Consider the following 26,860-nt stretch of genomic DNA (forward strand, 5'->3'; position numbering starts at 1 on the left):
ATAAAGAAATGGAAATCCAAAGTGACATCATATCTTGGTCTGGGTCATGAAGCAGGTAAGCTAGGATTTTAATTGGGACTCTCTGACTCTAAAGAAGGTTTTTTCCACAATACAATGCCATCTTTCACAGACATGTGCCATATGTTGTTAGACATGCAGCTTAATGTAGCTTTATGCACCTAAGACGTTGGTCAGCCTGATATAATAATACATTTTTAAAGTCTAACCTTCAAATGTCCTTCGCCGGTGAGGATTTCAGAGTAACCTGCATCAGTGGCCAGCAAACCTACAAACTGCATGCTGGGCCGTTGTTGTATAAAGGCTTCAACAGCTTTATCTGTCACATGCTTTCTCCCAGAAACATCTAGGGAGACGAGGTTGGGTAGGATGTCCTTTTGTTCTAGTAAGCGAAGAGCTATGTCTGATGTAAACTGTTTATCATCTGAAATATCAAGATGATTCAGATGTTTTAGTTCCCGAACAACATCCAGTATTTGGGTAGTTGTCATTTTTAAACATTTCAAGTGGTGCATGGTTAGAGACTTGAGTCGGTCTTTGCAGGCCAGCAAAGCTGTGATGTCGGTGATCGAGGTGTTAGAAATATCCAGGCTCTCTAATCTTGGCAATGAGGCAACTTCAGCCAGGTCTTCATTATAAAAGAGAACATTGGTGATGCTTAATGCTCGAAGGCCAGAAAGCCGGCTGAAGCACCGCTCATAAGGATCTTCGAGGGAGAGAGTTAATGAGTTCAGCACTAGGCACTGGAGATTTTGCTGGATCCATTTGTTACTGCCAAGCCCACTAATGATGTCTGTAATTGTGATGTCTGCATTCACACCTGTAGCATCAAGTTCCACTAACTTGTGATGGCAGAAGGCTTTCCGGAAAGCAACAGCAGAGATCTTGGCTTTGCGAATACAAGCACGCTTTAAGCGCATCTGGTTGCCCCTGAAAATACCTACAGTTCCATCATTCAGTAGACCTGGAAAAAAATACAAGCAGCACTTTAATTTCAAAAAATGATTAAAGAATAGCTAAAATTTCCAGCATACTTTACACTTTCAGCACATCCATATAACAATACTTCATTTAATATACATAACGATTCCATGAGGTTAGAATATTATTATCTACAAATTTTAGATGAATAAACTGGGACTCAGAAAAGTGGCTTTCCAAGATCACAGAGCTCGCAAGTGACTGTAGTAGACAGTACAGATATTCACTAACATCTAGTTCCACTTGCCTTCCTGGACATGCAGACAACTACATTTCCCAGCCTACCCTTGGAGTTAGATGGGGCCATATGCCTAGTTCTGACCAACGGCCTATAGATTAAGGCACCTGAGAGTCAGTGCATGATTTCCTATGCTATCTTTTCCTGCTATGACAAATAAAGAGTCTTCAAGTTCTAGACAGTACAGATTTCTGAGAGTAGAGCCTCCATCAGCTTGGATCCAAGAGTGACTGAAGCAGAACCCTCCATGGACTTGCAGCATTTATGTACCATGAGCTAGGTATAAACATACTTTGTGTTAAGCTATTGAATCTGGGGATTACACTCTGGAAAACTGTGTGGAGGTTGCTCAAAGAGTTAAAAATAGACCTGCCCTACGACCCAGCAATTGCACTGCTGGGGATTTACCCCCAAATACAGATGCAATGAAACGCCAGGACACCTGCACCCCGATGTTTATAGCAGCAATGTCCACAATAGCCAAACTGTGGAAGGAGCCTCGGTGTCCATCGAAAGATGAATGGATAAAGAAGATGTGGTCTATGTATACAATGGAATATTACTCAGCCATTAGAAACGACAAATACCCACCATTTGCTTCGACGTGGATGGAACTGGAGGGTATTATGCTGAGTGAAATAAGTCAATCGGAGAAGGACAAACATTTTATGGTCTCATTCATTTGGGGGAATATAAAAAATAGTGAAAGGGAATAAAGGGGAAAGGAGAAAAGAATGAGTGGGAAATATCAGAAAGGGAGACAGAACATGAAAGACTCCTAACTCTGGGAAATGAACTAGGGGTGGTGGAAGGGGAGGTAGGCGGGGGGGGGGGGGGTGACTGGGTGACAGGCACTGAGGTGGGCACTTGACGGGATGAGCACTGGGTGTTATTCTATATGTTGGCAAATTGAACACCAATAAAAAATAAATTTATTAAAAATTAATTAATTAATTTTTAAAAAGAGAGAAGAAAAGCAGATCAGCTAGGGGCATTGGGACCCAAAAAATGATGTGGTGAAGTTTCTGAGTTTTTCCTGCTCCATATAACTCAGACTTAAAGTTGAAAAAGTTGGTAACCCAGAAATGCTGACATAGACCAAAAACCCCCACAAAAAACTAACAAACAAAAAAATACCTCCAAAAAAACCTCCTCATTCTAGCTAAAGAAACAAGAAGGAAGCAGTTTAGCAAAACAGAAAACATCTAGACAAGAACTACTTTACTTCAGCAAACACCACAGAAAAGATTGTGGTCTCATCTTCCCCCACACCAGCAAATGCCAAGAGGGGAGTCCAGACTTTTACCCTTCCTAGTTGTAACTAGTTGCTCCAATCTCCCCTTAGGGAGGTGTTAGAGAAGGCTGAGTAGGGAGCCAGTACTTTCATCTCTGGTGGGTGGTAAGAACCACTCTCCCCTGTACTGTCAACAGATACAATGTGGGGGACCTGGACTTTCACATTCATTTGGCAGTAATGAGGTGCTCCTCCTCCCTGCTGGGTTTCATAGAAAGCCTGATAAAGTCAAGACTTTTACTACTGCGCAACAGTAATGAGGCCACCTCACCCCAATATGGTGTCAGTGGAGGCCAACTGGGGAGAGAAATAAAGTACTCACACCTAGGGAGTAATTCTGTAAAATCCTAGTGGGGAACCAAAATGCCATCTGCTGCATCACAGTAAGGAAAAGCCCCATGTCTTGGATGTCAACAGAAGACAAGTGGAAACCAGAACATTTACCCCAATCTGGAAATAACAAGGCAATGCCGCTACCCTCCACTGCTAGAGTGGTGTCAGAGACACAAACTAAAACAGAAAGGTCTCAAAATACCCTAAATGTCCAGATTAAAAAAAAAAAAAATCACTCATCATACCAAGGACCAGTAAGATCTCAAAATGAAAAAAAGATTATAGATGTCAACACTGAGATAACAGAAATGTTACAATTATTTGACATTGTAAAGAAGCCCTCATCAAAATGCATGTGAGCAATTACAAACATGCCCAAAAGAAATGAATAATAGAAAGCCTCAGCAAATAAATAAAAAATACAAAGAACCAAACGGGGCACCTGGGTGGCTCAGTCAGTTAAGCGTCTACCTTGGGCTCAGGTCACGATTTTGAGGTCCTCGGATTGAGCCCTGTGTCGAGCTCCCTGCTCAGTGGGGAGTCTGACTGTTCCTTTTCCTCCGCTGCTCCTACACCTCCACTCCTGCTCGTGCTCCCTCTCACAAATAAATAAATAAAATCTTACAAAGAAGAAAAAGAAGAACCACCAAAGGCAAATCTTAAAGCTGAAAATAAAATAATGGTTGGATTCAACAACAGAATGGAAAGAATAATAGAATCAGTGAACTAAAAGATAAAACAATAGAAATTACCCAAATCTAAATAACAACAGAGAAAAATAGACTGAAGAACAAATTGAACAGAGCTACTTGTGTCACTGAAGTCCCAGAAGAAGAGAAAGAAGGCAGGGCTTAAAAAATACTTGAAGAAATAATGGCTACCTATCAGAATGATTCAAAAAACAGTAATAATAGCAAATGCTGGCAAATCTGTGGAGAAACTGGATCAGTTATATATAGCTGGTAGAAATATAAAATGGAACTGGGACTCTGGAAAACAGCTTGACAATTTCTTAAAACTTAACATCCAACTACCGTACAATCTGGCAATAGTATTCCTGGGAATTTACCCCTCTACATTAATACAAGACCTGCAAATGGATTATTTTAACATTATAATATTCATAATGAGATATTATATTCATAATAGCTAAAAATTGGAAACCCAGATGTCCTTCAGCAGATGAATGTCAATACAAATCAATGTATTCCAAAACATGGACTACTACTCTGCAATAAAAAAGAATGGACTGACAAACTATATTATTTATTACAACTCCATGTGAATCAACAATTATCTAAAAATACAAAGTTTAATGGGACACCTGCCTTGCTCAGTTGGTAGAGCGTGCAATTCTTGACCTTTGAGTTATAAATTTGAGCCCCACATTGGGTGTAGAGATTACTTAAAAACAAAATCTTGGGTTGTCTGGCTGGCTCAGATGTGGGGCATGCAGCTCTTGATCTCTGGGTCATGAGTTCAGGGACCCATGTTGGGTTTGGAGATTGCTTAAATAAATAAACTTAAAAAAAAAAAAATCTTGGAGATCCCGGGTGGCTCAGTTGGTTAAGTGTCTGCCTTCAGCTCAGGTCATAATCCCAGGATCCTAGGATCAAGCCCCAGATCAGAATCCCTGCTCAGAGGGGAACCTGCTTCGCCCCCCGCCCCCCTCCTGCTCTCTCTCAATATCTCTTTGTCTCTCAAATGGATAAAACCTTTAAAAAGAAAAAAAATCTTTAGGAGGTGCCTAGGTGGCTCATTGCTTAAGTGTCTGACTCTATATCTCAGCTCAGGTCTTAATCTCAGGACCGCGAGTCTACCGTGAGTCTAAGCCCTGAGTTGGATTCTATGCAGGGCACGAAGCCTACTTTAAAAAAAAAAAGAAAGGGGGGGGGGGCAGGACAAGATGGCAGAGGAGTAGGAGTCCTCAACTCACCTGGCCCCACCAACTTACCTACATAACTTTCAAACCATCCTGAAAACCTATGAATTTGACCTGAGATTTAAAGAGAGAACTACTAGAATGCTACAGGGTTTTCACTTCTAACAAGAATCATCTAGGGTGAAATTTACTTAGGTCGTGGTTGATATTCTTGACTCAGCCCGCTCATACAGCCACTCTGCACAAAGCAAAAAGACTAGAAAGAAGAACTCACCACAAAAGAAAGAATCAGAAACAGTACTCTCTGCCACAGAGTAACAGAATTTGGATTACAATTCCATGTCAGAAAGCCAATTCAGAAGCACAGTTATAAAGCTACTGGTGGCTCTATAAAAAAAAAAGCATAAAAGAATCAAGAGACTTCATGACTGCAGAATTTAGATCAGGCCGAAATTAAAAATCAATTAAATGAGGTTCATCCAAACTGAAGGTCCTAACGACGAGGGTTAAGAAGGTAGAAGAAAGAATGAGTGACATAGAAGACAAGGGCTTGGCAAGGAAGGAAGCTGAGGAAAAAAGAGAAAAACAATGACAAGATCATGATGAAAGGTTAAGTGAAATAAATTTCAGCCTCAGAAGGAAAAATCGATGTTTAATCAGGGTTCCAGAGAGCATCAAGAGGGCCAGAGGGCCAGAAAGCATATTTGAACAAATCATAGCTGAGAACTTCCCTAACTTGGGGAGGGAAACAGGTATTCAGATCCAAAGATACAGAGGTACCCCCCTAAAGTCAATAAAAAACGTTCAATACCTCAACATTTAATAGTGAAACTTGCAAATTCCAAAGATAACAAGAAAATTCTTAAAGCAGCAAGAGACAAGAGATTCCTAACTTATATGGGGAGAACTTTTTTTTTAATAAGAAATTTAATTTTTATTGGTGTTCAATTTGCCAACATACAGAATAACACCCAGTGCTCATCCCATCAAGTGCCCCCCTCAGTGCCCACCACCCATTCACCCCCACCCCCCGCCCTCCTCACCTCCATCACCTCTAGTTCGTTTCCCAGAGTTAGGAGTCTTTATGTTCTTTCTCCCTTCCTGATATTTCCTACCATTTCTTCTCCCTTCCCTTCTATTCCCTTTCACTATTATTTATATTCCCCAAATGAATGAGAACATATAATGTTTGTCCTTCTCCGATTGACTTATTTCACTCAGCATAATACCCTCCAGTTCCATCCACGTTGAAGCAAATGGTGGGTATCTGTCATTTCTAATGGCTGAGTAATATTCCATTGTATACATAGACCACATCTTCTTTATCCATTCATCTTTCGATGGACATCGAGGCTCCTTCCACAGTTTGGCTATTGTGGACATTGAAACATCGGGGCGCAGGTGTCCCGGTGTTTCACTGCATCTGTATCTTTGGGGTAAATCCCCAACAGTGCAATTGCTGGCTCGTAGGGAAGATCTATTTTTAACTCTTTGAGGAACCTCCACACAGTTTTCCAGAGTGGCTGCACCAGTTCACATTCCCACCAACAATGTAAGAGGGTTCCCTTTTCTCCACATCCTCTCCAACATTTGTGGTTTCCTGCCTTGCTAATGTTCCCCATCCTCACTGGTGTGAGGTGGGATCTCATTGTGGTTTTGATTTGTATTTCCCTGATGGCAAGGGATGCAGAGCATTTTCTCATGTGCGTGTTAGCCATGTCTATGTCTTCCTCTGTGAGATTTCTGTTCATGTCTTTTGCCCATTTCATGATTGGATTGTTTATTTCTTTGCTGTTAAGTTTAATAAGTTCTTTATAGATCTTGGAAACTAGCCCTTTATCTGATACGTCATTTGCAGATATCTTCTCCCATTCTGTAGGTTGTCTTTTAGTTTTGTTGACTGTATCCTTTGCTGTGCAAAAGCTTCTTATCTTGATGAAGTCCCAATAATTCATTTTTGCTTTTGTTTTGCCTTCGTGGATGTATCTTGCAAGAAGTTACTGTGGCTGAGTTCAAAAAGGGTGTTGCCTGTGTTCTCCTCTAGGATTTTGATGGAATCTTGTCTCACATTTAGATCTTTCATCCATTTTGAGTTTATCTTTGTGTGTGGTGAAAGAGAGTGGTCTAGTTTCATTCTTCTGCATGTGGATGTCCAATTTTCCCAACACCATTTATTGAAGAGACTGTCTTTCTTCCAGTGGATAGTCTTTCCTCCTTTATCGAATATTGGTTGACCATAAAGTTCAGGGTCCACTTCGGGATTCTCTATTCTGTTCCATTAATCTATGTGTCTGTTTTTGTGCCAGTACCACACTGTCTTGAAGACCACAGTTTTGTAGTACAACCTGAAATCTGGCATTGTGATGCCCCCAGCTATGTTTTTTTTTTTTTAATTCTATATGGGGAGAACTTTAGATTAACAGCAGACCTCTCCACAGAGACGTAGCAGGCCAGAAAGGGCTGGCAGCAATCGGAGAAGGACAAACATTATATGGTCTCATTCATTTGGAGAATATAAATAATAGTGAAAGGGAATAGAAGGGAAGGGAGAAGAAATGGGTAGGATATATCAGAAAGGGAGACAGAACATGAAGACTAACTCTGGGAAATGAATTAGGGGTGGTGGAAGGGGAGGAGGGGTGGGGGGTGGGGGTGAATGGGTGACGGGCACTGAGGGGGGCACTTGACGGGATGAGCACTGGGCATTATTCTGTATGTTGGCAAATTGAACACCAATAAAAAATAAATTTATTATTAAAAAAAAAAAGAAAGGGCTGGCAGGATATATTCAGGGTCCTATAGGAGAAGAACCTGCAGCCAAGAATACTTTATCCAGCAAGGTTCTCATTCAGAATAGAAGGAGAGATAAAGAGCTTCCAAGATAGGCAGAAACTGAAAGAATATGTGACCACCAAACCAGCTCTGCAAGAAACCCTAAAAGACCCTGACCCTGTAAAAGAAAGAGGAAGCCCAAAGAAATAATCCACAAAGAGGAACTGAATAGGTATTATGATGACACTACATTCATATCTTTCAATAGTAACTCTAAATGTGAATGGGTTAAATGATCCCATCAAAAGACACACCGTTTCAGACTGGATAAAAAAGCAAGACCCATCTATTTGCTGTCTACAAGAGACTCCTTTTATTTTTTATTTTTTTAAAAGATTTATTTATTTATTCATTCAGAGAGAGCGAGAGAGAGGCAGAGACACAGGCAGAGGGAGAAGCAGGCTCCATGCAGAAAGCCCGATGTGGGACTCGATCCCGGGTCTCCAGGATCACACCCCAGGCTGCAGGTGGCGCTAAACCTTTACGCCACCGAGGCTGCCCAAGAGACTCCTTTTAGAGGAAAGGACACCTATAGCCTGAAAGTGAAAGGTTGGAAAACAACCATTCAAATGATCCTCAAAAGAATACTGGGGTAGCCATCGCATATCAGATAAATTAAAGTTTATCCCAAAGACTGCAGTAAGAGATGAAGAGGGACACTATATCATACTTAAAGGATCTATCCAACAAGAGGACCTAACAATCATGACTATTTATGCCCCTAATGTGGGAGCTGGTACATTATATATCAATCAATTAATAACCAAAGGAAAGACATACTTAGATAATAATACACTAATAGTAGGAGACTTCAACATGGTTCTTCTGCATAGGACAGATCTTCTAAGCACATCACCAAAGAAACAAGAGCTTTAAATGACACACTGGACCAGGTGGATTTCACATATATTTACAGAACTTTATATCCAAACACAATTGAATACACATTATTCTCAAGTGCACATGGACTTTCTCCACAATAGATGACATACTGGGTCACATATCACGTCTCAATGGATACCAAAAGATTGGGACTGTCCCCTGCATATTTTCAGACCATAATGCTTTGAAACTAGAACTCAATCACAAGAAGAAATTTGGAAGAACCTCAAACATGTGGAGTTAAAGAGCATTCTGCTCAACAAAACCAGGAGTTGGTTCTTTGAAAGAATTAATAAGATAACCCATTAGCCAGTCTTATTAAAAAGAGAAAAGACTCAAATGAATAAAATCATGAATACAAAAGGAGAGATCTCAACCAATACCAAGGAAACACAAATGATTTTAAAAACACATTATGAGCAGCTATACACCAATAAATTAGGCAATCTAGAAGAAATGGACACATTTCTGGAAAACCACAAATTACCAAAACGGAACAGGAAGAAACAGAAAACCTGAACAGGCCAATAACCAGGGAAGAAATTGAAGCAGTCATCAAAAACCACCCAAGACACAAAAGGCCAGGGCCAGATAGCTTCCCAGAGGAATTCTATCAAAAGTTTAAAGAAGAAACCATACCTATTCTACTAAAGCTGTTCCAAATGATAGAAAGGGACAGAATACTTCCAAACTCGTTTTATGAGGAAAGCATCACCTTAATTCCAAAACCAGACAAAGACCCCACCAAAAAGGAGAATTATAGACCAATATCCCTGATGAACATGGATGCAAAAATTCTCAACAAGATACTAGCCAATAGGATCCAACAGTACATTAAGAGGATTATTTACCATGACCAAGTGGGATTTACTCCTGTGATGCAAGGCTGGTTCAACTCGTAAAGCAATCAGCATGAGAGATTATATCAGCAAGAGGAAAAACAAGAACGATATGATCCTCTCAATAGATGCTGAGAAAGCAGTTGACAAAATACAACTATTCCTGATCAAAACTCTTCAGAGTGCAGGGATAGAGGGAACATTCCTCAGCATCTTAAAAGCCATCTGCAAAAAGCCCACAGCAAATATCATTCTCAATGGGGAAACACTGAGAGCCTTTCCCCTAAGATCAGGACCACAACAGGGATGTCCACTCTTATCACTGCTATACAACACAATAGTAGAAGTCCTAGCCTCAGCAGACAACAAAAAGAAATAAAAGGCATTCAAATTGGCAAAGAAGTCAAACTCTCCCTCTTCGCAGATGGCATGATATTGTACATAGACAACCCAACGACTCCATACCAAGATTGCTAGAACTCATACAGCAATTCAGCAGTGTGGCAGGATACAAAATCAATGCACAGAAATCAGTGGCATCTCTATACACTAACAATGAGACTGAAGAAAGAGAAATTAAGGAGTCAATCCCATTTACAACTGCACCCAAGACATAAAATACCTAGGAATAAACCTAACCAAAGAGGTAAAGGATCTATACCCTAAAAACTACACAACACTTCTGAAAGAAATTGAGGAAGACACAAAGAAATGGAAAAATATTCCATGCTCATGGATTGGAAGAATTAATAATGTGAAAATGTCAGTGCTACCCAGGGCAAGTTACACGTTCAATACGATCCTTATGAAAATACCATGGACCTTCTTTAGAGAGTTGGAACAAATCATCTTAAGATTTGTGTGGAATCAGAAAAGACCCCGAATAGTCAGGGGAACATTGCAAAAGAAAACCAGAGCTGAGGGCATCACAATGCCAGATTTCAGGTTGTACTACAAAGCTGTAGTCATCAAGACAGTGTGGTACTGGCACAAAAACATACACATAGATCAATGGAAATAATAGAGAACCCAGAATGGGCCCTCAGCTCTATGGTCAACTAATATTCGACAAAGCAGGAAAGAGTATCCACTGGAAAAAGGACAGTCTCTTCAATAAATGGTGCTGGGAAAATTGGACATCCACATGTAGAAGAATGAAACTAGACCATTCCCTTATACAAGACACAAAGATAAACTCAAAATGGATGAAAGAGCTAAATGTGATACAAGAATCCATCAAATTCCTAGGAGAACACAGGCAACAACATCCTGTTTGAATTTGGCCACAGCAACTTCTTGCAAGATACATCCATGAAGGCAAGAGAAACAAAAGCAAAAATGAATTATTGGGACTTCATCAAGATAAGAAGCTTTTGCACGGCAAAAGAAACAGTCAACAAAACTCAAAGACAACCTACAGAATGGGAGAAGATATTTGCAAATGACCTATCAGATAAAGGGCTAGTTTCCAAGATCTATAAAAAACTTATTAAACTTAACACCCAAGAAACAAACAATCCAATCATGAAAAGGGCAAAAGACATGAACAGAAATCTCACAGAGGAAGACATAGACATGGCCAACACGCACATGAGAAAATGCTCCGCATCACTTGCCATCAGGGAAATACAAATCAAAACCACAATGAGATACCACCTCACACCAGTGAGAATGGGGAAAATTAACAAGGCAGGAAACCACAAAATGTTGGAGAGGATGTGAAAAAAGGGGACCCCTCTTGCACTGTTGGTAAGAATGTGAACTGGTGCAGCCACTTTGGAAACTGTGTGGAGGTTCCTCAGAGTTAAAAATAGAACTACCCTATGACCCAGCAATTGCACTGCTGGGGATTTACCCCAAAGATACAGATGTAGTATCTGTATCTTTGGGGTAGGATACCTGCACCCCAATGTTATAGCAGCAATGTCCACAACAGCCAAACTGTGGAAGGATCCTCGGTATCCACTCGGTGTCCATCAACAGATGAATGGATAAAGAAGATGTGGTTTATGTATACAATGCAATATTACTCAGCCATTAGAAGAGATGAATACCCACCATTTGTTTCAATATGGATAGAACTGGAGGGTATTATGCTGAGTGAAGTAAGTCAATAGGAGAAGGACAAACATTATATGGTTTCATTCATATGGGGAATCTGGGAAAGAACAAGAGGTAGTGGAAGGGGAGGTGGGTGGGGGGGATGGGGTGACTGGGTGACAGGTACTGAGGAGGGCACTTGACGGGACGAGCACTGGGTATTTTATGTTGGCAAATCAAACTCCAATTAAAAAAAATACAAAAAATTAAAAATAAAAATAAATAAAGCTTTAGAAACAAATACATAATACAAAGTTGAATTTAAAAAATCACTCTGAGGAAAATTTGAAGGCATGCTGACATGGAGTTCAGGCAATTTCATCTGATGACTTCAATTTTCTTGCTTAGAGTAAATGATAGAAAGTCTATGAAGAGCAAAGAACATATGAAACAACTGTTAGGGGATCCCTGGGTGGCGCAGTGGTTTAGCGCCTGCCTTTGGCCCAGGGTGCGATCCTGGAGACCCAGGCTCGAATCCCACGTCGGGCTCCTGGTGCATGGAGCCTGCTTCTCCCTCTGCCTATGTGTCTCTCTCTCTCTCTCTCTGTGTGTGTGTGACTACCATAAATAAATAAAAATTTAAAAAAAAAGATTTATTTATGAAACAACTGTTAGGAATACTGAGTTGCTAGCTGATCAGGGAAAAATCAAAAACTCCTGGGCAGTGCTGAGAGGCCCTATCTTTTATTATTAACCTGCCTCTTCACCACACAGGTCTCAGCCTAGTTATCACCTCCCTGAAGAAGCTGTCTCTGACCATGCAATCTAAAGTAGACACCTTCTCTTTATTCTCCATGAGAGAACTATGTTCTTTTCTCTCAGAGAACTCATCGCAAGTTGTAATTCCATTAATATTTATTTGCTCCTTAGCTATAGTTAAGAAAGAAGTCCCACTGAACTATGTATGATCCACAAGAGCAAGATTCCTGTGTTCAGTATTATACACTCAATACCTAACATAGTGCCTAGCACACAACAGGTGTTTAATAATTTTCTTCTCTGGAGCTTCCTTCCCATACATTTTATTTCTATTGGGCCTCTTCTGAACTCACTAGTAACTCCTTCCACACATACATTAAGGATTTTGAAGAAGCCTTGTACAAACCAAAAATGAAAACAGACCCTGAGTTAGGACCAACATTTTCCTGTTTACACCACAAAACATATTTACACATATTTTTAATGTTAGTTTTGTCTTTTAAGGATGAAACTTTATAGACTCCTCAGTTAATTAAGACTGAATTTAATCTTATAGTGACTATCACAGAGTCTTACAAACTTTGTTCTCAAGTCTGATATCATACACATACATGTAGTAAAATAATAGGTTATTCCTGGCTTCTCAGGGTCAATCTACATTAAGTAAATTTTTCTAGTAACTAAGTTTTAGTTTCTACATTTAAGAGTACTAGGATTAAAAGAGCAAAAATCTTTTAAAAGAGCATGAGATATAGAATCAGTCCAATGTTAAGCCCTGGTTCCAACATTTATTTCCTATTTCACAGTAGATAAATTATTCCACAAGGCTAAGACTCCTTATCTGTAAAAGATAAGATTCTTTACCTACTGTGTGCCATGCACCTATCCTAGGTTTTGAATTTCTCTCACAGGGACTGCTGTGAAGATTAAATAATATATATAAAAATAATCTTGCAAAGTGAAAACACTACACAAATGTCATTATTATATCTGAAGGAAATCTTTCTAGATTATCTTCCCCTTCTTTCAAAAATAAACATACTGAAGAATCACTTATCTTTTTTCTAAGTCCAATAATTGTACTTGCTACAATGTATTTAAGCTAAATCTTCCATTACTGTCATATTATCTAGTTGGGCTGTTAGCGGTCTGTGCCCTTTAGATTATTGTTTCTTAATTTGTTATGGTTAAAAAAACAAGGTAATTAGAACCATGTACACCTAAGAATATGCTCTAGGTTATCTACACTGATATGGGTGTTACTAGATTATCTGTGGGATGAGGTGAGCTTTAGGATCCTCCTATTCTGCCATCTTTCTCAGTACTCTCATTTAATAATATGCTCTAAATGAGGGTTCCTCAAGAGCTTCTTTCAAGGAGTGAAGTACAGAAGCCTATATGTAAGGATTTTGCCCCAAAGTATTTTTTATTTCTTTCTGGTTTAGGCTATAAACAGCTGAGATGACCAGCAATGTGACCTCCAGAGAAGTAGGGTACTACTTTGGGAGTATAAGCCCTCAGTTACCTAGAAAATCTAGTTGACTATTCAAGGAGGCAATCCATAATATTTCAAAAGATATTACTCTTTTTTTCCTCCAAAAAGTATTACTCTTTTCAATTTAATCCCAAAACAGAAGGCTAAACACGTCAAGGTGTATCAATTTAGGTTAGGTATACAATATAACACAGAGGCATTATCATTAGATGGCAAAAATCTGGGGATCCCTGGGTGGCGCAGCGGTTTAGCACCTGCCTTTGGCCCAGGACGCGATTCTGGAGACCCGGGATCGAATCCCATGTCGGGCTCCCGATGCATGGAGCCTGCTTCTCCCTCTGCCTGTGTCTCTGCCTCTCTCTCTGTGTGACTATCATAAATAAATAAATAAATAAACAAAAATAAACAAATAAAATAAATAAATAAGTAAGTAAATAAATAAATAAAAATTAGATGGCAAAAATCTTATTCTGATTCCTAGCTCTTACACATTTCCTGGAGAACTTTTAGCACCATGACACAGAATAAGCAATGATTGTGACATGAGAATCAAAGATCTTATAAGTAAAACTCTTTAGCATTGGGCTTATTTTAATAAAAACTGCTACCAATATCATTACTCCTTTGAATTGGGCAAATACGAAAAAAATCTTGAATGTAATTAAGTTAACATTTTCTAAAATTATGCAAAAGAACATACTGCCGATTCTTGTCACAATTTTAAAAGTTGTTTCACCAGTTTTTTTTGTATTTGAAAATTTTCATAATAAAATGGAAAAAAGTTCTATGATTACTTTTAAAATTTATAATATATTTTTCTATACAAAAAAAACTGGTGAAACAACTTTTAAAATTGTGACAAGAATCGGCAGTATGTTCTTTTGCATATTGTCAGTAGTATCTCTACTCTTTTTTCAATTTTTTATATTTTAATTATTACCGATCTTAATCTACATCTGACAAATTCCTAAATTGAATTTCAAACTTGTTATGTAAGAGTTACCATAAGACTTTATTTTTTCACAAATTGCTTTTTTAATTTTTATTTTTACTACTGAAGTATAGTTGGCATGCAATATTATGTAAGTTTCAGGTGAGAAGTACCTACTCTTGCTTCTTTTGCAAAGAGATTAAATAACTCAGAACACTTTTTGGTGAATAAGGCAGGAAATCACATTGGTATGATACAACTGGGGGCAGCCACTTATTTCTGACTCTCAGTTTCCTTATCTGAAGGCAGCTTGAAAGAGGTATTTCTGACCTTCAGTTTCCTTATCTGAAGGCAGCTTGAAAGAGGTAGAAAACACATTCTAATTATGCATATAGTCCCTCCAGGAAACCATCCTGGAGGATAATTATTTAGTTACACTTACTTAAAAACTACTTCCATTATTTTACCCATATAAACCATTTGCCACAGTGCTAGTAAATAATAAGTATTCAATAAATGTTGGCTACTATTATTAGCTATCAATAGTTATATTTCAAAAAGAATCCGGTAAAGTTAGACTTTAGTTAACACTTATTTTTTTTACTTATAAGATTAACATCTCTATATGTATATATATTTAAAATGAATATGTTAAGCACAGTCATTAAATTGAGACCAGAAAGAAATTAAAGCAGTGGCATAATCTCTTAAAATTGTTGTGCAGCTTTGTAAGGGGACTTTTAACCTTACCATATATAGCACCTATTGAAATTAACCCAGTTTCTTTGGCAGGCTGAAAGAATTTAAAAAGACTACAGACTTGAGCAATTTAGTTAAAATCACGGAGTACAAATGTCTTCTTTCCAAAATTATTCCAAAATGTCTCTACAGCCTTACTTCTCCCACCTTTCCTTGGATTCATACTTTATATGTATATATATAGTCACAGCAAAAGTGAAAGTATACAGCATTATCTGGCATCTAGGAACAGGGATAGCTCTAATGGGGATGTATGAAGATTGTGTGGCAGTGAAAACAGCAAAGATTTGGAATCACACATACTTTCATTTGAACTAGACCTCTACCATTTACTAGCATTATGACCTTTCAGTTACTTTCTGAATTAGTTTCCTCATCTGTATATAAGTAGGATAAAAATGCTATTTTACAGGATTTTTGAGAAAATTCAAGGAAAACATAAAATGCCTGCCATGTAACAGGCAATCAATAAATGACAGTTATTATTATTGCCACATTTTCATTCCATTTTATAGCTGTGAACTAATTTTATTAGTTAAGAGAGTATAGAGTTTATAAACCAGAAATAAAAAAGACATTATCTCAGGATGCCTCGGTCGCTCAGTGGTTGAATGTCTGCCTTTGGCTCAGGTCATGATCCTGGGGACCTGGGATCAAGTCCTGCATCAGGCTCCCCACAGAGAGCCTGCTTCTCCCTGTGCCTGTGTCTGACTCTCTCATGTGTCTCCCATGAATAAATAAAATCTTTTAAAAAAATGGCATTATCTCTTTTAACTTAAAACTTAATCAGAAATAACAAAAATCCTCAATATACATAAACAGAATTTCACAGTAAGAGTTTTCCAATTTATTTTCAAAATTTGTTTTTGTTTTGTTTTGTTTAATAAATCTTTAAAAGATTTATTTATTTATTTATTCATGAGACACACGGAGAGAGAGACAGAGACAGGGAGAGAAGCAGGCTCCTCACAGGGAGTTGGATGTGGGACTCAATCCCAGGACCCCAGGATCACGACCTGAGCCAAAGGCAGATGGTCAACCACTGAGCCACCCAGGCATCCTTTGTTTTTGAAAACAGAAGTACTGAATTAAAACTATGCTTTCCCAATTAAAAGGTCAAAAGCAGAAATTAGTTTTCCCATAATAGTATTTACTTATTTTTCCCACTGCCAGATGAGGATGTAAAGTATTTTATACCAGCAAACTTCTAAACGGATATTTTGAAAGAGAAGTTATTTTTGCCATGAGAAAAGTCAAAAAGAAGAAAGAGAAGAAAGAAAGAAAGAAAGAAAGGAAAGAAAGAAAGAAAGAAAGAAGAAAGAAAGAGGAAGAGAAGAAAGAAAGAAATGTTCCTAGATTAGAAAAGAAAAATGCTTATTTCAAATTACATAGTAAGTAGCAGGACAGACAAAAACAAATGCATTCCTTTTCCTGGAATTAGGCTCATCTGTCCTTTTCTAAGAAAATGATTAAATGGCCACAGCAGCACTTCAAAATCCAATACCAATTAACAGCACATAATTCTGGTTTACGCTGCTTATTTTATTTGTTACCATGAAAAGCCATGGTCTGAAGCAGTCGATCAGCCACTTCCTGTGGGAATACTCCAGGTTCCTGCAGACACAATGTTCCATCCTGTCTTGCTGAACAGAACTTCTCAAGGTGAGTAGTCAGGAAATTCAAGCAGATATCAAGTAAGGAATAGGGAGATGCCTCCTCCTTGGAGCCCAGGAAAAAACATAAAGGGAACACAAAAGCCAACAAGTTAGTTTCCAGAAAAGTAGAGAATAAAACATTCATTTACTTATTCAACAAATATTTTTACTCAGTGTCTACCATATGTTAGATACTATGTTAGGCAGTGAGAATATAACAGGTGACCCATGTCCTCAAAAAGAAAAGAAACATTTAAACAAGTATTTACATAACATTTATAAGTATTATATTACATACTATATTAGAGAAAGTAATAGGTAGTATGTAAGTAGAAGCAGGGTGCCCTAATCAGTCAAGGATGGTCAGGGAAGACCTCAGAGGTATAGCAGATTAATCTTCCTAAATTACTACCCATGACCCTCCCCTGCTCAAACCTTCCACAGACTTCCATGGGCCTGAAGACAAAAGATAAAATTCTTAGACTGTTAGACGATGCCTGAGTCCTTCCAACAGAGAAGTATTGAGAGATCAGTGCGCTCCTACTTTATTTTTATTTTTTAAAGACTTACTTACTTATTTATTTATTTATTCATGATAGACAGAGAGAGAGAGAGAGAGAGAGAGAGAGAGAGAGAGAGAGGTAGAGACACAGGCAGAGGAAGAAGCAGGCTTCATGCCGGGAGCCCGAGGCGGGACTCGATCCCGGGATTCCAGGATCACACCCTGGGCGAAGGCAGGCGCTAAACCGCTAAGCCACCCAGGGATCCCCTCCTACTTTATTTTTAAACAAATAGCAGCACAGGAAGACTAAAAAAGAAAGGACAAAGCAGAAGCTGGAATTCAGTGTCTAAATAATTCATCTCTCAGAAATTTCTACAGAGATTTTCCTCTTTACCAACTAGGTACACTCCAGCCAGAATACAAATACTGCTCCTAGTAAAATAGCAAAAGACAGAGGAAGGAGGTCAAGTCTGACTTCATTTGGATCATTAAGTAAAAGTTCTTTTTAATTAACTGTAATAATGCATTTTACTCAATCCAGCCTAACCCAGGTCTTTAACACACAGCTCTTTTTTTTTTTATTTTTTTTTCTTTATTTATGATAGTCACAGAGAGAGAGAGAGAGGCAGAGACACAGGCAGAGGGAGAAGCAGGCTCCACCCACCGGGAGCCCGACGTGGGATTGGGGTCTCCAGGATCGCGCCCTGGGCCAAAGGCAGGCGCCAAACCGCTGCGCCACCCAGGGATCCCAACACACAGCTCTTATTGGTACACTAAACTGTTACTTAATGCAACCCACCACTTAACACGGTTCCTTAAGCAATGTAACAGGCACTTTGACACCCTAAGCCTTTTTCTAGATTAGTACTTTTATGTGAAAAAATCTCACATGACCTTCAAAATTCAGTCAAACATTACTAGTTCTGTGATGCCTTTGTTGATTTCAAGGCAGAATTTTACTTTCAGCACCTGACAAATTTCAAATTTCACCTAATAGCTATTAGGTACTGAATGAAAGCTGTGTGGTACTAGGCACTAATGTAGCTTTATATATGTTTGCAATCTTCAAAAGAAGTTTGTGTGGGGGATCCCTGGGTGGCGCAGTGGTTTAGCGCCTGCCTTTGGACCAGGGCGTGATCCTGGAGACCCGGGATCAAATCCCACGTCGGGCTCCCGGTGCATGGAGCCTGCTTCTCCCTCTGCCTGTGTCTCTGCCTCTCTCTCTCTGTGTGACTATCATAAATAAATACAAATTTATAAAAAAAAAAAAAAAAGAAGTTTGTGTGGAACAAGGTAGGCTCAGAAAAATTAATGTAGGGATCCCTGGGTGGCGCAGTGGTTTAGCGCCTGCCTTTGGACCAGGGCGTGATCCTGGAGACCCGGGATCAAATCCCACGTCGGGCTCCCGGTGCATGGAGCCTGCTTCTCCCTCTGCCTATGTCTCTGCCTCTCTCTCTCTCACTGTGTGCCCATCATAAATAAATAAAATTTAAAAAAAAATTAAAAAAAAAAAGAACTGCAAGTTTAAAAAAGAAAAGAAAAGAAAAATTAATGTACATGTCAAAGATAAAACAGCCAGCAGATAGCAGAGCAAGGATAAAAATTGTAATAGCTATTTTTCATAAAATACTAAGCCTTAGGTTCTGGTTCAGAGTTTGTTAGATACCTCAGTTCTTTCCATTTCTACATGCTATGAACCAAGCACCATTACAAGAAGCATTTTAAAAATGAGGAAACTGAGGTTTAGGTTAAATATCTTCCTTTTATTCACATGGCCAAGAGATTGCTAAACTGCGACTCCCAATCAAGAATGAGGCAACAGTCTATATTTTTAAGCTTTTAACCTCTATGCTATCATATCATAATCATATATGCTATATGCTATAAACTATGTTAAGTGCTTTACATAATTTTTTTCATAATTTCATTTCCTTCTCATAAAAATTCTAAGTTAAATTCTATCAGTATCCCCATTCTACAAAGATGAGGACACTGAGGTTTTGAGGAGTTAATTTACCTACACTGATACAGCTAAGAAATGCCAGAGCCCGGATGACACCAGGCAATCTGATTGTAGAGTTATTTGTGCTTTAATAAATCACTACATAAGCTTCCATTTATATCTGACTCCAAATTTAGGTTTCTTTTACAATCCCATGTTAACCACTGTTTTTTATGACTGCATGTCTCCCCCACTAGACCATGATGTTCTTCAAGTTCAAGGAACCTAGGGCAGCCTGGGTGGCTCAGTCATTTAAGCGTCTGCCTTGGGCTCAGGCCATGATCTAGGGGTCCTGGGATCCAGCTCCACATCAGGCTTCCTGCTCAGCAAGGAGTCTGCTTCTACTCCTTCTGCCTTCCCCCACCCACACCCCTCTCACTTGTGTTTTCTCAAATAAATAAAATCTTTAGAAAAAAAGCGGGGCCAAGACACAACCCAGATCTGTTGATAATGAAATCCATACATTTTCCACTATACCATACCATCTCTCAGAACAATTATTAGTTCGGCACTGATATAAATTCCAAAAAACAATTGGGACCCATTGGTTGTTAACAATGGCTCAGACATGAGGTGATGATGCTGTGGATTAGGGTCGATGCAATGAAAATGGAAAAATAAATCAACGGTGAAAAATAATTTGCGGGAAGAATTAACACGAGGTGAGCATTTCTGAACCCCCGTACCTAGCACAATGAGCACAATGCCTAGCTCAACAGGCGAATGTTCTTTGAAGGACTGACCAACACTCATACAGCATACTTTTGACACATATTATCTCAGCCCTCACAACATGGTGTAGTGGACATCATTTTGTACAGGAGGACACCAGAGCTCAGAAAGAGTAACAGACCCAAACTCATCAAGTCAGAATGTGAAAGAATTAAGCCTTGAATCAAGATATTTAATTCCAAACATTACACTCTTCTTCTCATCTCATACAGCACGCTCTAGTGAGGGAGCAAGGGAGGTGGAAGAGGGGAAGCGCAGATAAAATAATAATAATAATAATAATAATAATAATAATAATAACTCCAAGATTTAAAGTAGAAGTTAACCAGGGAGAAAAAAGTGTGTGTGTAGCAGACGAGCAAGATAAAGCAAATGGGATAAAATGCTACACATTTTAAGCAATTTTGGTGATTGCTACGTGAGAATTCTTTGTATTATTTTTGCCATTTTTTATGTCTGAAATTGTCAAAATGAAGTTAGAAAATAAAAATTTAAAGAAATGGTGATTAATACTCCTATAATCTCACTGACAAAACTGGTAAAAAAAGACTAAGCAAAGGATTATTTCTTCAGAGGAAATTTGTTGTAGTCATGGAGAGTCCTGTCTGCTCAGGCAAATACAGAAAAGGAACTAATGCTCTGGTGAAAGAACTAAGCTGAATGTGCAGATTTAAATAGCATCCCCTAGTGGTGATAGCTGAATGGTAAGAATAGATAAATTCTCAGGAAGAGTGATCTCTTGAGGTAACTAAGCCCTGTAATTAACTATCCCAAGTACAGCAGGCAGAATGACATGGTTACTGAACAATGGCTAAAAAAAAAATACCCTACAGCAAATAGGAAAAACAATTCCAGTATGAAACAGCACAGCTCTTTTTAAAAATTTTTAAAAGATTTTATTTATCTATTCACGAGAGACACAAAAAGGCAGAGACACAGGCAGAGGGAGAAGCAGGCTCCATGCAGGGAGCCCATGTGGGACTCGATCCCAGGACTGCAGGTCATGCCCTGCCTGAGCCAAAGGCGGATGCTCAAACTGCTGAGCCACCCAGGCATCCCTTTAATTTTTTTTTTTTAGTTAATGTGGTGTTATCTGGAACAGGATATAACCTTGACATAGTGAGTTAGCCCAGAATGGTCCTCTCAAACACTATTGGTCAGAGTGTAAACTGGCACAATTTTTCTGGATATGAATATTTTAATAATAATCTTAAAAACACCCACACTCCAATACTTCTTCATCTAAGAATTTACCTAAAAACTAATAGATATTAACAACAGTATGAGATATTAACAACACAAAGGGGATAGATCACTTTTTCTGACAAAAAAATCCATACAAATACCTAAAATAGGAGGAAATGGTAAGCAAATCATGGTATATCAATTCTATATAATACTACACAGCAATATGTATGTTTCTGATAATTTTCAATGACACAGCAAAATGCTAAGAGTAAAATATTATTAAGCCAAATAAAAATTATATGTAGCAGGATTTCAGTTAAACATCTATACAATTATAGGAAATTATATTGTCTGAAAATCATTTCAGAAGATTAGAAAGCTACCTCTGAACTAAATATGTTGTGGTATATCTATAAAGAAGAGCAAGGGAAAGATATGAAATAAAAAAGGATAGAAAATAGCTTGAGGTCGTAGAAAGGGAGATGGGCAGAGGGTTGGGGTGACTGGGTGACGGGCACTCAGTGGGGCACTTGGTGGGATGAGCACTGGGTGTTATGCTACATGTTGGCAAATTGAACTCCAATAAAAAAAGAAAAGTATGACTTAAGAACCCAAAAATAAATAAAGAATAATAAAGTAAAAAAAAAAAAAAAGATACCTTGAGGGTAAGGGCATGTGGCATAGAGGAACACAGATGGCAGAGGTCATGTTTTACTTCTTGAGATGGGATGCCAGGTTTTTACATATTTGTTATATACCACTGAGCCACCCAGGGTGCCCTCAAAAATATTATTAATGCAAATATACATCACCACACACTAGATTAACCAAATAAAACACAAGTGATACCAATAATAAACTTAAATTAATAACAATTCATAATTAAGATACAAAACTAGCACCCATAAAAAAAAACTACCAACTGAAGACACTGGCTGATGTACTTACTACAAAGCTCTAAGAAACTACAGGAATTCCAATAAGCTACATTCATACATCTACAGTAGGAGCTTTGCAACAGTTGCAAGTATCAAACTTCTTCATAAAAGACTGGAGTCTTGGGCAGCCCTGGTGGCTCAGCGGTTTGGCGCCGCCTTCAGCCCAGGGCATGATCCTGGAGACCCAGGATCGAATCCCACATCGGGCTCCCTGCATGGAGCCTGCTTCTCCCTCTGCCTGTGTCTCTGCCTCTCTCTCTCTCTGTGTGTGTCTCTCATGAATAAATAAATAAAATATTTTTAAAAAAGACTGGGTCTTCAATAAACTCTTAATCTGCTAACTTTAGCTTTATGATTACTAAATTGTAGTAATTCTTAGTAACTTACTAAGTAGTTCTCTAGTATGGAGCCCTTAGTATATAAAAATTAATGTTTGAGGGACAGCGCCTAGGAGGTAGAAAGGATTTTTAGAACAGTTTATCATCTATCAGAAGGAGCTCAATGCCCCATATACTAAAAAGGACTGGGGTTAAGACTCGTGCCTTATCCATTTTTGCGTCCCCTACTCTGGCACAGAGCAAAAGATCAGTGTCTAGTAAGTATGTGAATAAATGAAGTACCTGATAAGCAGATTCCTTGCTTTTGAAACACTGCTTATTATAAGAACAGGGTACAGTTAGGGGTATGGGATAATGAAGACAGGGCAAAAAAAGAATAGCTCCTCAAACCAGCTTTTCTACTTGACTACTTTCTAACAGCAAGGAAATGTCTTACTGAGATATCAACTCTCTCTCTCTCCCTCTCTTCAGAAACGACATGCATGCAATTATAGCAGTATATCTTTTTGGATGGCTTTCCATTTCTTCAGAACCCAGCTCCATACCTCCCCAACAACTAAAAGGATCTCTTCCTTATCTTTTATTCATTAAAATCCTAGGTCCAGTATTCCTTCTACTAACTACAATGCCTCTGGAAAAGTCATTTCATTTTGTGCCTCGGCTTCCTTTTTCTGTAAAATGACATTTGTAATATTTTCCCCTTCACTTCCTAAGTTGTTTTATCAAATAAAATGAAGGATTTGAATATGCTTTAAGACATTCTTACCAGGGACTATTCCACAGTCTGTTGGAAGGGACTGGGGCTTCCACTGCTGCTAGTATGACAAAAAATGAAAGAGATAAGGCATCTTCTATCCTTGAAAATCCATAAAGTGTATTTTCTTTGTAATTAATCAAAAGAGAAACCTCATTACTGAGAGATTCTGGAGGCCACAGGGTCTGGTCTGTCTTTGAAGAATCTCATATTGACCCTCATTAGCTCTTCTTAAACCTTCTCATGGCTTTCTTTTATTATTAATTAAAAAAATATTATTTATTTATTTATTTGAGAGGAAAAAGAGAGCACAAGCAGGGGGAGCCAGAGAAGGAAAGAGAGAAGCAGACTCCCCACTGAACAGAGAGCCCAAGGTGGGGCTCCATCCCAAGACCCTGGGATCAGGATCTGAGCTGAAGGGAGATGCTTAACTGGCTGAGCCACCCAGGTACTCCTCGTGGCTTTCTTTTAATCATTCTTAATTTTTTTCTTTTTTATATTCTCTTTCTTTGAAGTATTTAGTCATCTATACAACACTCAGCTAAAGACATTTTTAGTCATTTCCCCATGACTTAGTTATCTATTTTGTAGGTTGTTTCATAATTTTTAAAGTTTCATCAATTACTATATTGCCAAGGTCATGGTAAAGCAGCATTTCAATACTTTAAGCAATGGCTCATCTATTTCTACCAAGCGGGGAGGTGGAGGACACTGGGAATTGTCCATATATCACAACAGACCATTCCACCGTCTGTTGGAAGGAACTGGGGCTTCCTTCCACTGCTGCTAGTATGACAAAAAAATGAAAGAGATGAGGCATCTTCTATCCTTGGAACTGAAGCCCAATAAAATGCATCCAAAAAATTATTTCTTGAATGAATTAGTAAATTACTAGATTGTAACATGTTTCAAAACTCATTTTATTTCTCCTATTGACACTACTTCAGGAAATATCTGGTATTAAAAGTATTAAAATTGTCTCCTCAGGACAGACCTTGTGGGATTCAGGATCCCTGAATATTGAGGTCTCTCTTTTGGTTAATAATAAGAAAAAAATAGCTTATGGATTATACTGGTAACAATGTCTTACAGTAAACAGAGCGAGCTCACATCCTTTATTTCATTTGATACAATAATCTTATGAAATGAAAGGAGAAATATTACAAATTTCACTTTAGAGATAAGGAAGCTGAGGCACTTTGGGACTTTCTGAAGTCCCTTTTCCAGAGGCATTGTAGTTAGTAGGAAGAATAGACCTAGTTTTGAATTCTAGGTGGTGTTACACTACAAATTATCTAGGTTTCCTGATCCTCAGTTCTGTCCTTGGTAGAATGGGGATAATATTGGTACTTATCTCATGATGCTATTATCAGGATGAGGTGAGAAAGTGTGTTTAAAACCTGTAACAGAATGCCTGACAGAGTAACTACCCAGTAAGCACTCCTTTCCTATTAGCAACCATCTCACATAAGTAATATAAATTTAAATTTCAGACACATAGGACAGCAGGTTCATGGTTATAAATTCTCAAGAGAGTTTTCCCATCCAGAGTCCATATCAAGACAAATAAGCTATTTTGTCTCCCTATACCATCAAGCAGACATTTTTTAGTCTACCTTTTGGGATCCTGGCTTTTTGTAGTTGTCTCAGTTCTAATTCATGTGAAACAGGCTCAAAATCTCATCTCCTACCTGAAATGTTCTTAAACCTGACAAATCCTCCAAGAGAAGAAAAAGCTCTAATAGTGTTTTGTTTTGTTTTGTTTTGTTTTTGTATACCTGGATGATTTTTTTTCTTAAGACTGAGCCAGAAACCAGTGAATACAAAGATTACAAACTTGATACTTTTATGATTAAAAACAGTTTATCAACATTTATCTGGAGAATTGTGTAATATTGTTCTGAAAAGTGATGGTATGGGAATCAGCCTTCCTAGTTTAAAGTGCCAGCTCTATTACTTACAAAATGATATAAACTAAGGGAAAGTACCTAATCTCCCTGCACCTCAGTTTTACGATCTGTAAAATGCAGACATTAACAGTATTTACATCATAGGATTATTGTCAGAATTAAATAAATTCTAAGTGCAAGACACTGAGAACAGGGATAAATTAACTACTCAGTAAATACTACCTATTTTTATAGAATATAAAGTCTATAGAACAAAGCTGTGTTTTGTTCACTGCTGTATTCCCAGAGCCTAAAATAATGCCTCCAACATAGTGGGGACTCAATGTTTATTGAATGAACAAATGAACAGTCAAGCACAAATTTATTGATAAGTATATTTAAAATACTTTTTCCCCTAGATAAAAAAAAGATTGTGTGTCCATAGAGAAATATTAAGTCCTAAATCTAGCCCTGAAATTAAAGCATGGGAATGAAAGACAGACAAGTGTCATGAGTTCATGGGTATAAGAAACTTCAGGTATTGGACAATCTTTGACTCCTCATTTTAGTAGTAGTCCATGGGAAATCTCTTGTTAGTTTATTGGTTTGGGCCTGGGGGCCAGGGGAGAGGAGGTGTTTTGTTTTGTTTTGTTTTTGTATTTTCTACTACTGATTCAACCACCTCAGACTTCTAGCAATGAACATCTAAGATAACCTTAGATACGATCTAAATCCTTGATCTTCTCCTTCCCCAAACACAACCAATATACAAATAAGGAAGAAGTTCAAGAAAGTAATACCAAATGCACAGATATATTGTGTTCAAAGGTACAGATATATCAAACTATGGACTATGGGGACTTATTTTTTTAAAAAAAACCATCAACTACTCCTAAAAGATCCCTAGATGCTGATAAAAATGCACGTAAGGCAAGCTTCTTACATTATCAATTCAAGGTCTGGCCAGTGTGACAAGCAGCTATGTGCTAAAGGGCAAGGAGCTACAGTTCTATCTTTTTAGATCAATGCCTGGAAAGGTAAATAAATTCCCTTCCCTTCCACCTTAACTCATGTAATAAAACAATCTAAGAAACAAAATAAAAATTCAGGTCAGTAATCACTAAGTATATGAGCAGATCATAGGAATGGGAAACTCAGAGATACTTCAGCATTATTTTTCTCTTAACTGATAGCATGAGTTTTGAAATACAATACGGTAAACAGAGAAGCCAGGTTAATAATGGAAAGAACTGGGCTTACAGTCAATTCTGGCTCTGCTACTTACTAGCTGTGTGATCTTAAGAAAATAAATTAACTTCTCAGTTTTCTTATCTGTAAAACTGGTGCTAAACTTGTCTTGATTACTTCACAAAATGGTAATGAAGAATAAGTGGGATATGCATATGAAAATGCCTTTAAAATGCTAAAGTACTATGCAAATATTAACATAAAAATTTTTTGGTGTAAAAAGTTATGTAATATATTCATGGAGATCAGAGCTCAAGTACCCTGTTCCCACAGTACCATAGGTAATAGAATGTATCTACTATAATAACTTACCTTTATCTTGCTAGAATCT

The 26,860-nt window shown here is 38.2% G+C and overlaps 1 protein-coding gene across 6 annotated transcripts in view; it reads right to left on the bottom strand.

The window, feature by feature from the left end:
- The window catches only part of ZYG11B (zyg-11 family member B, cell cycle regulator), an 85,476-nt gene that overhangs the window by 49,264 nt on the left and 9,352 nt on the right, over positions 1-26,860 (bottom strand). For 5 of the 6 annotated variants that reach the window (XM_055341817.1, XM_055341818.1, XM_055341816.1 and 2 more), the window contains exons 2-3: positions 16,837-17,002; positions 228-982 (exon numbers count right to left, since the gene is read on the bottom strand). In XM_055341817.1, coding sequence (XP_055197792.1) covers positions 228-982; positions 16,837-17,002 — 921 coding nt within the window. The remainder of the gene's footprint in view (positions 1-227; positions 983-16,836; positions 17,003-26,860) is intronic. The other variant, XM_055341821.1, reaches the window with a different exon arrangement.

This window comes from Nyctereutes procyonoides, unplaced genomic scaffold (genome assembly GCF_905146905.1).
Source record: "Nyctereutes procyonoides isolate TBG_1078 unplaced genomic scaffold, NYPRO_anot_genome, whole genome shotgun sequence".
Classification (NCBI taxonomy): Eukaryota; Metazoa; Chordata; class Mammalia; order Carnivora; family Canidae; genus Nyctereutes; species Nyctereutes procyonoides.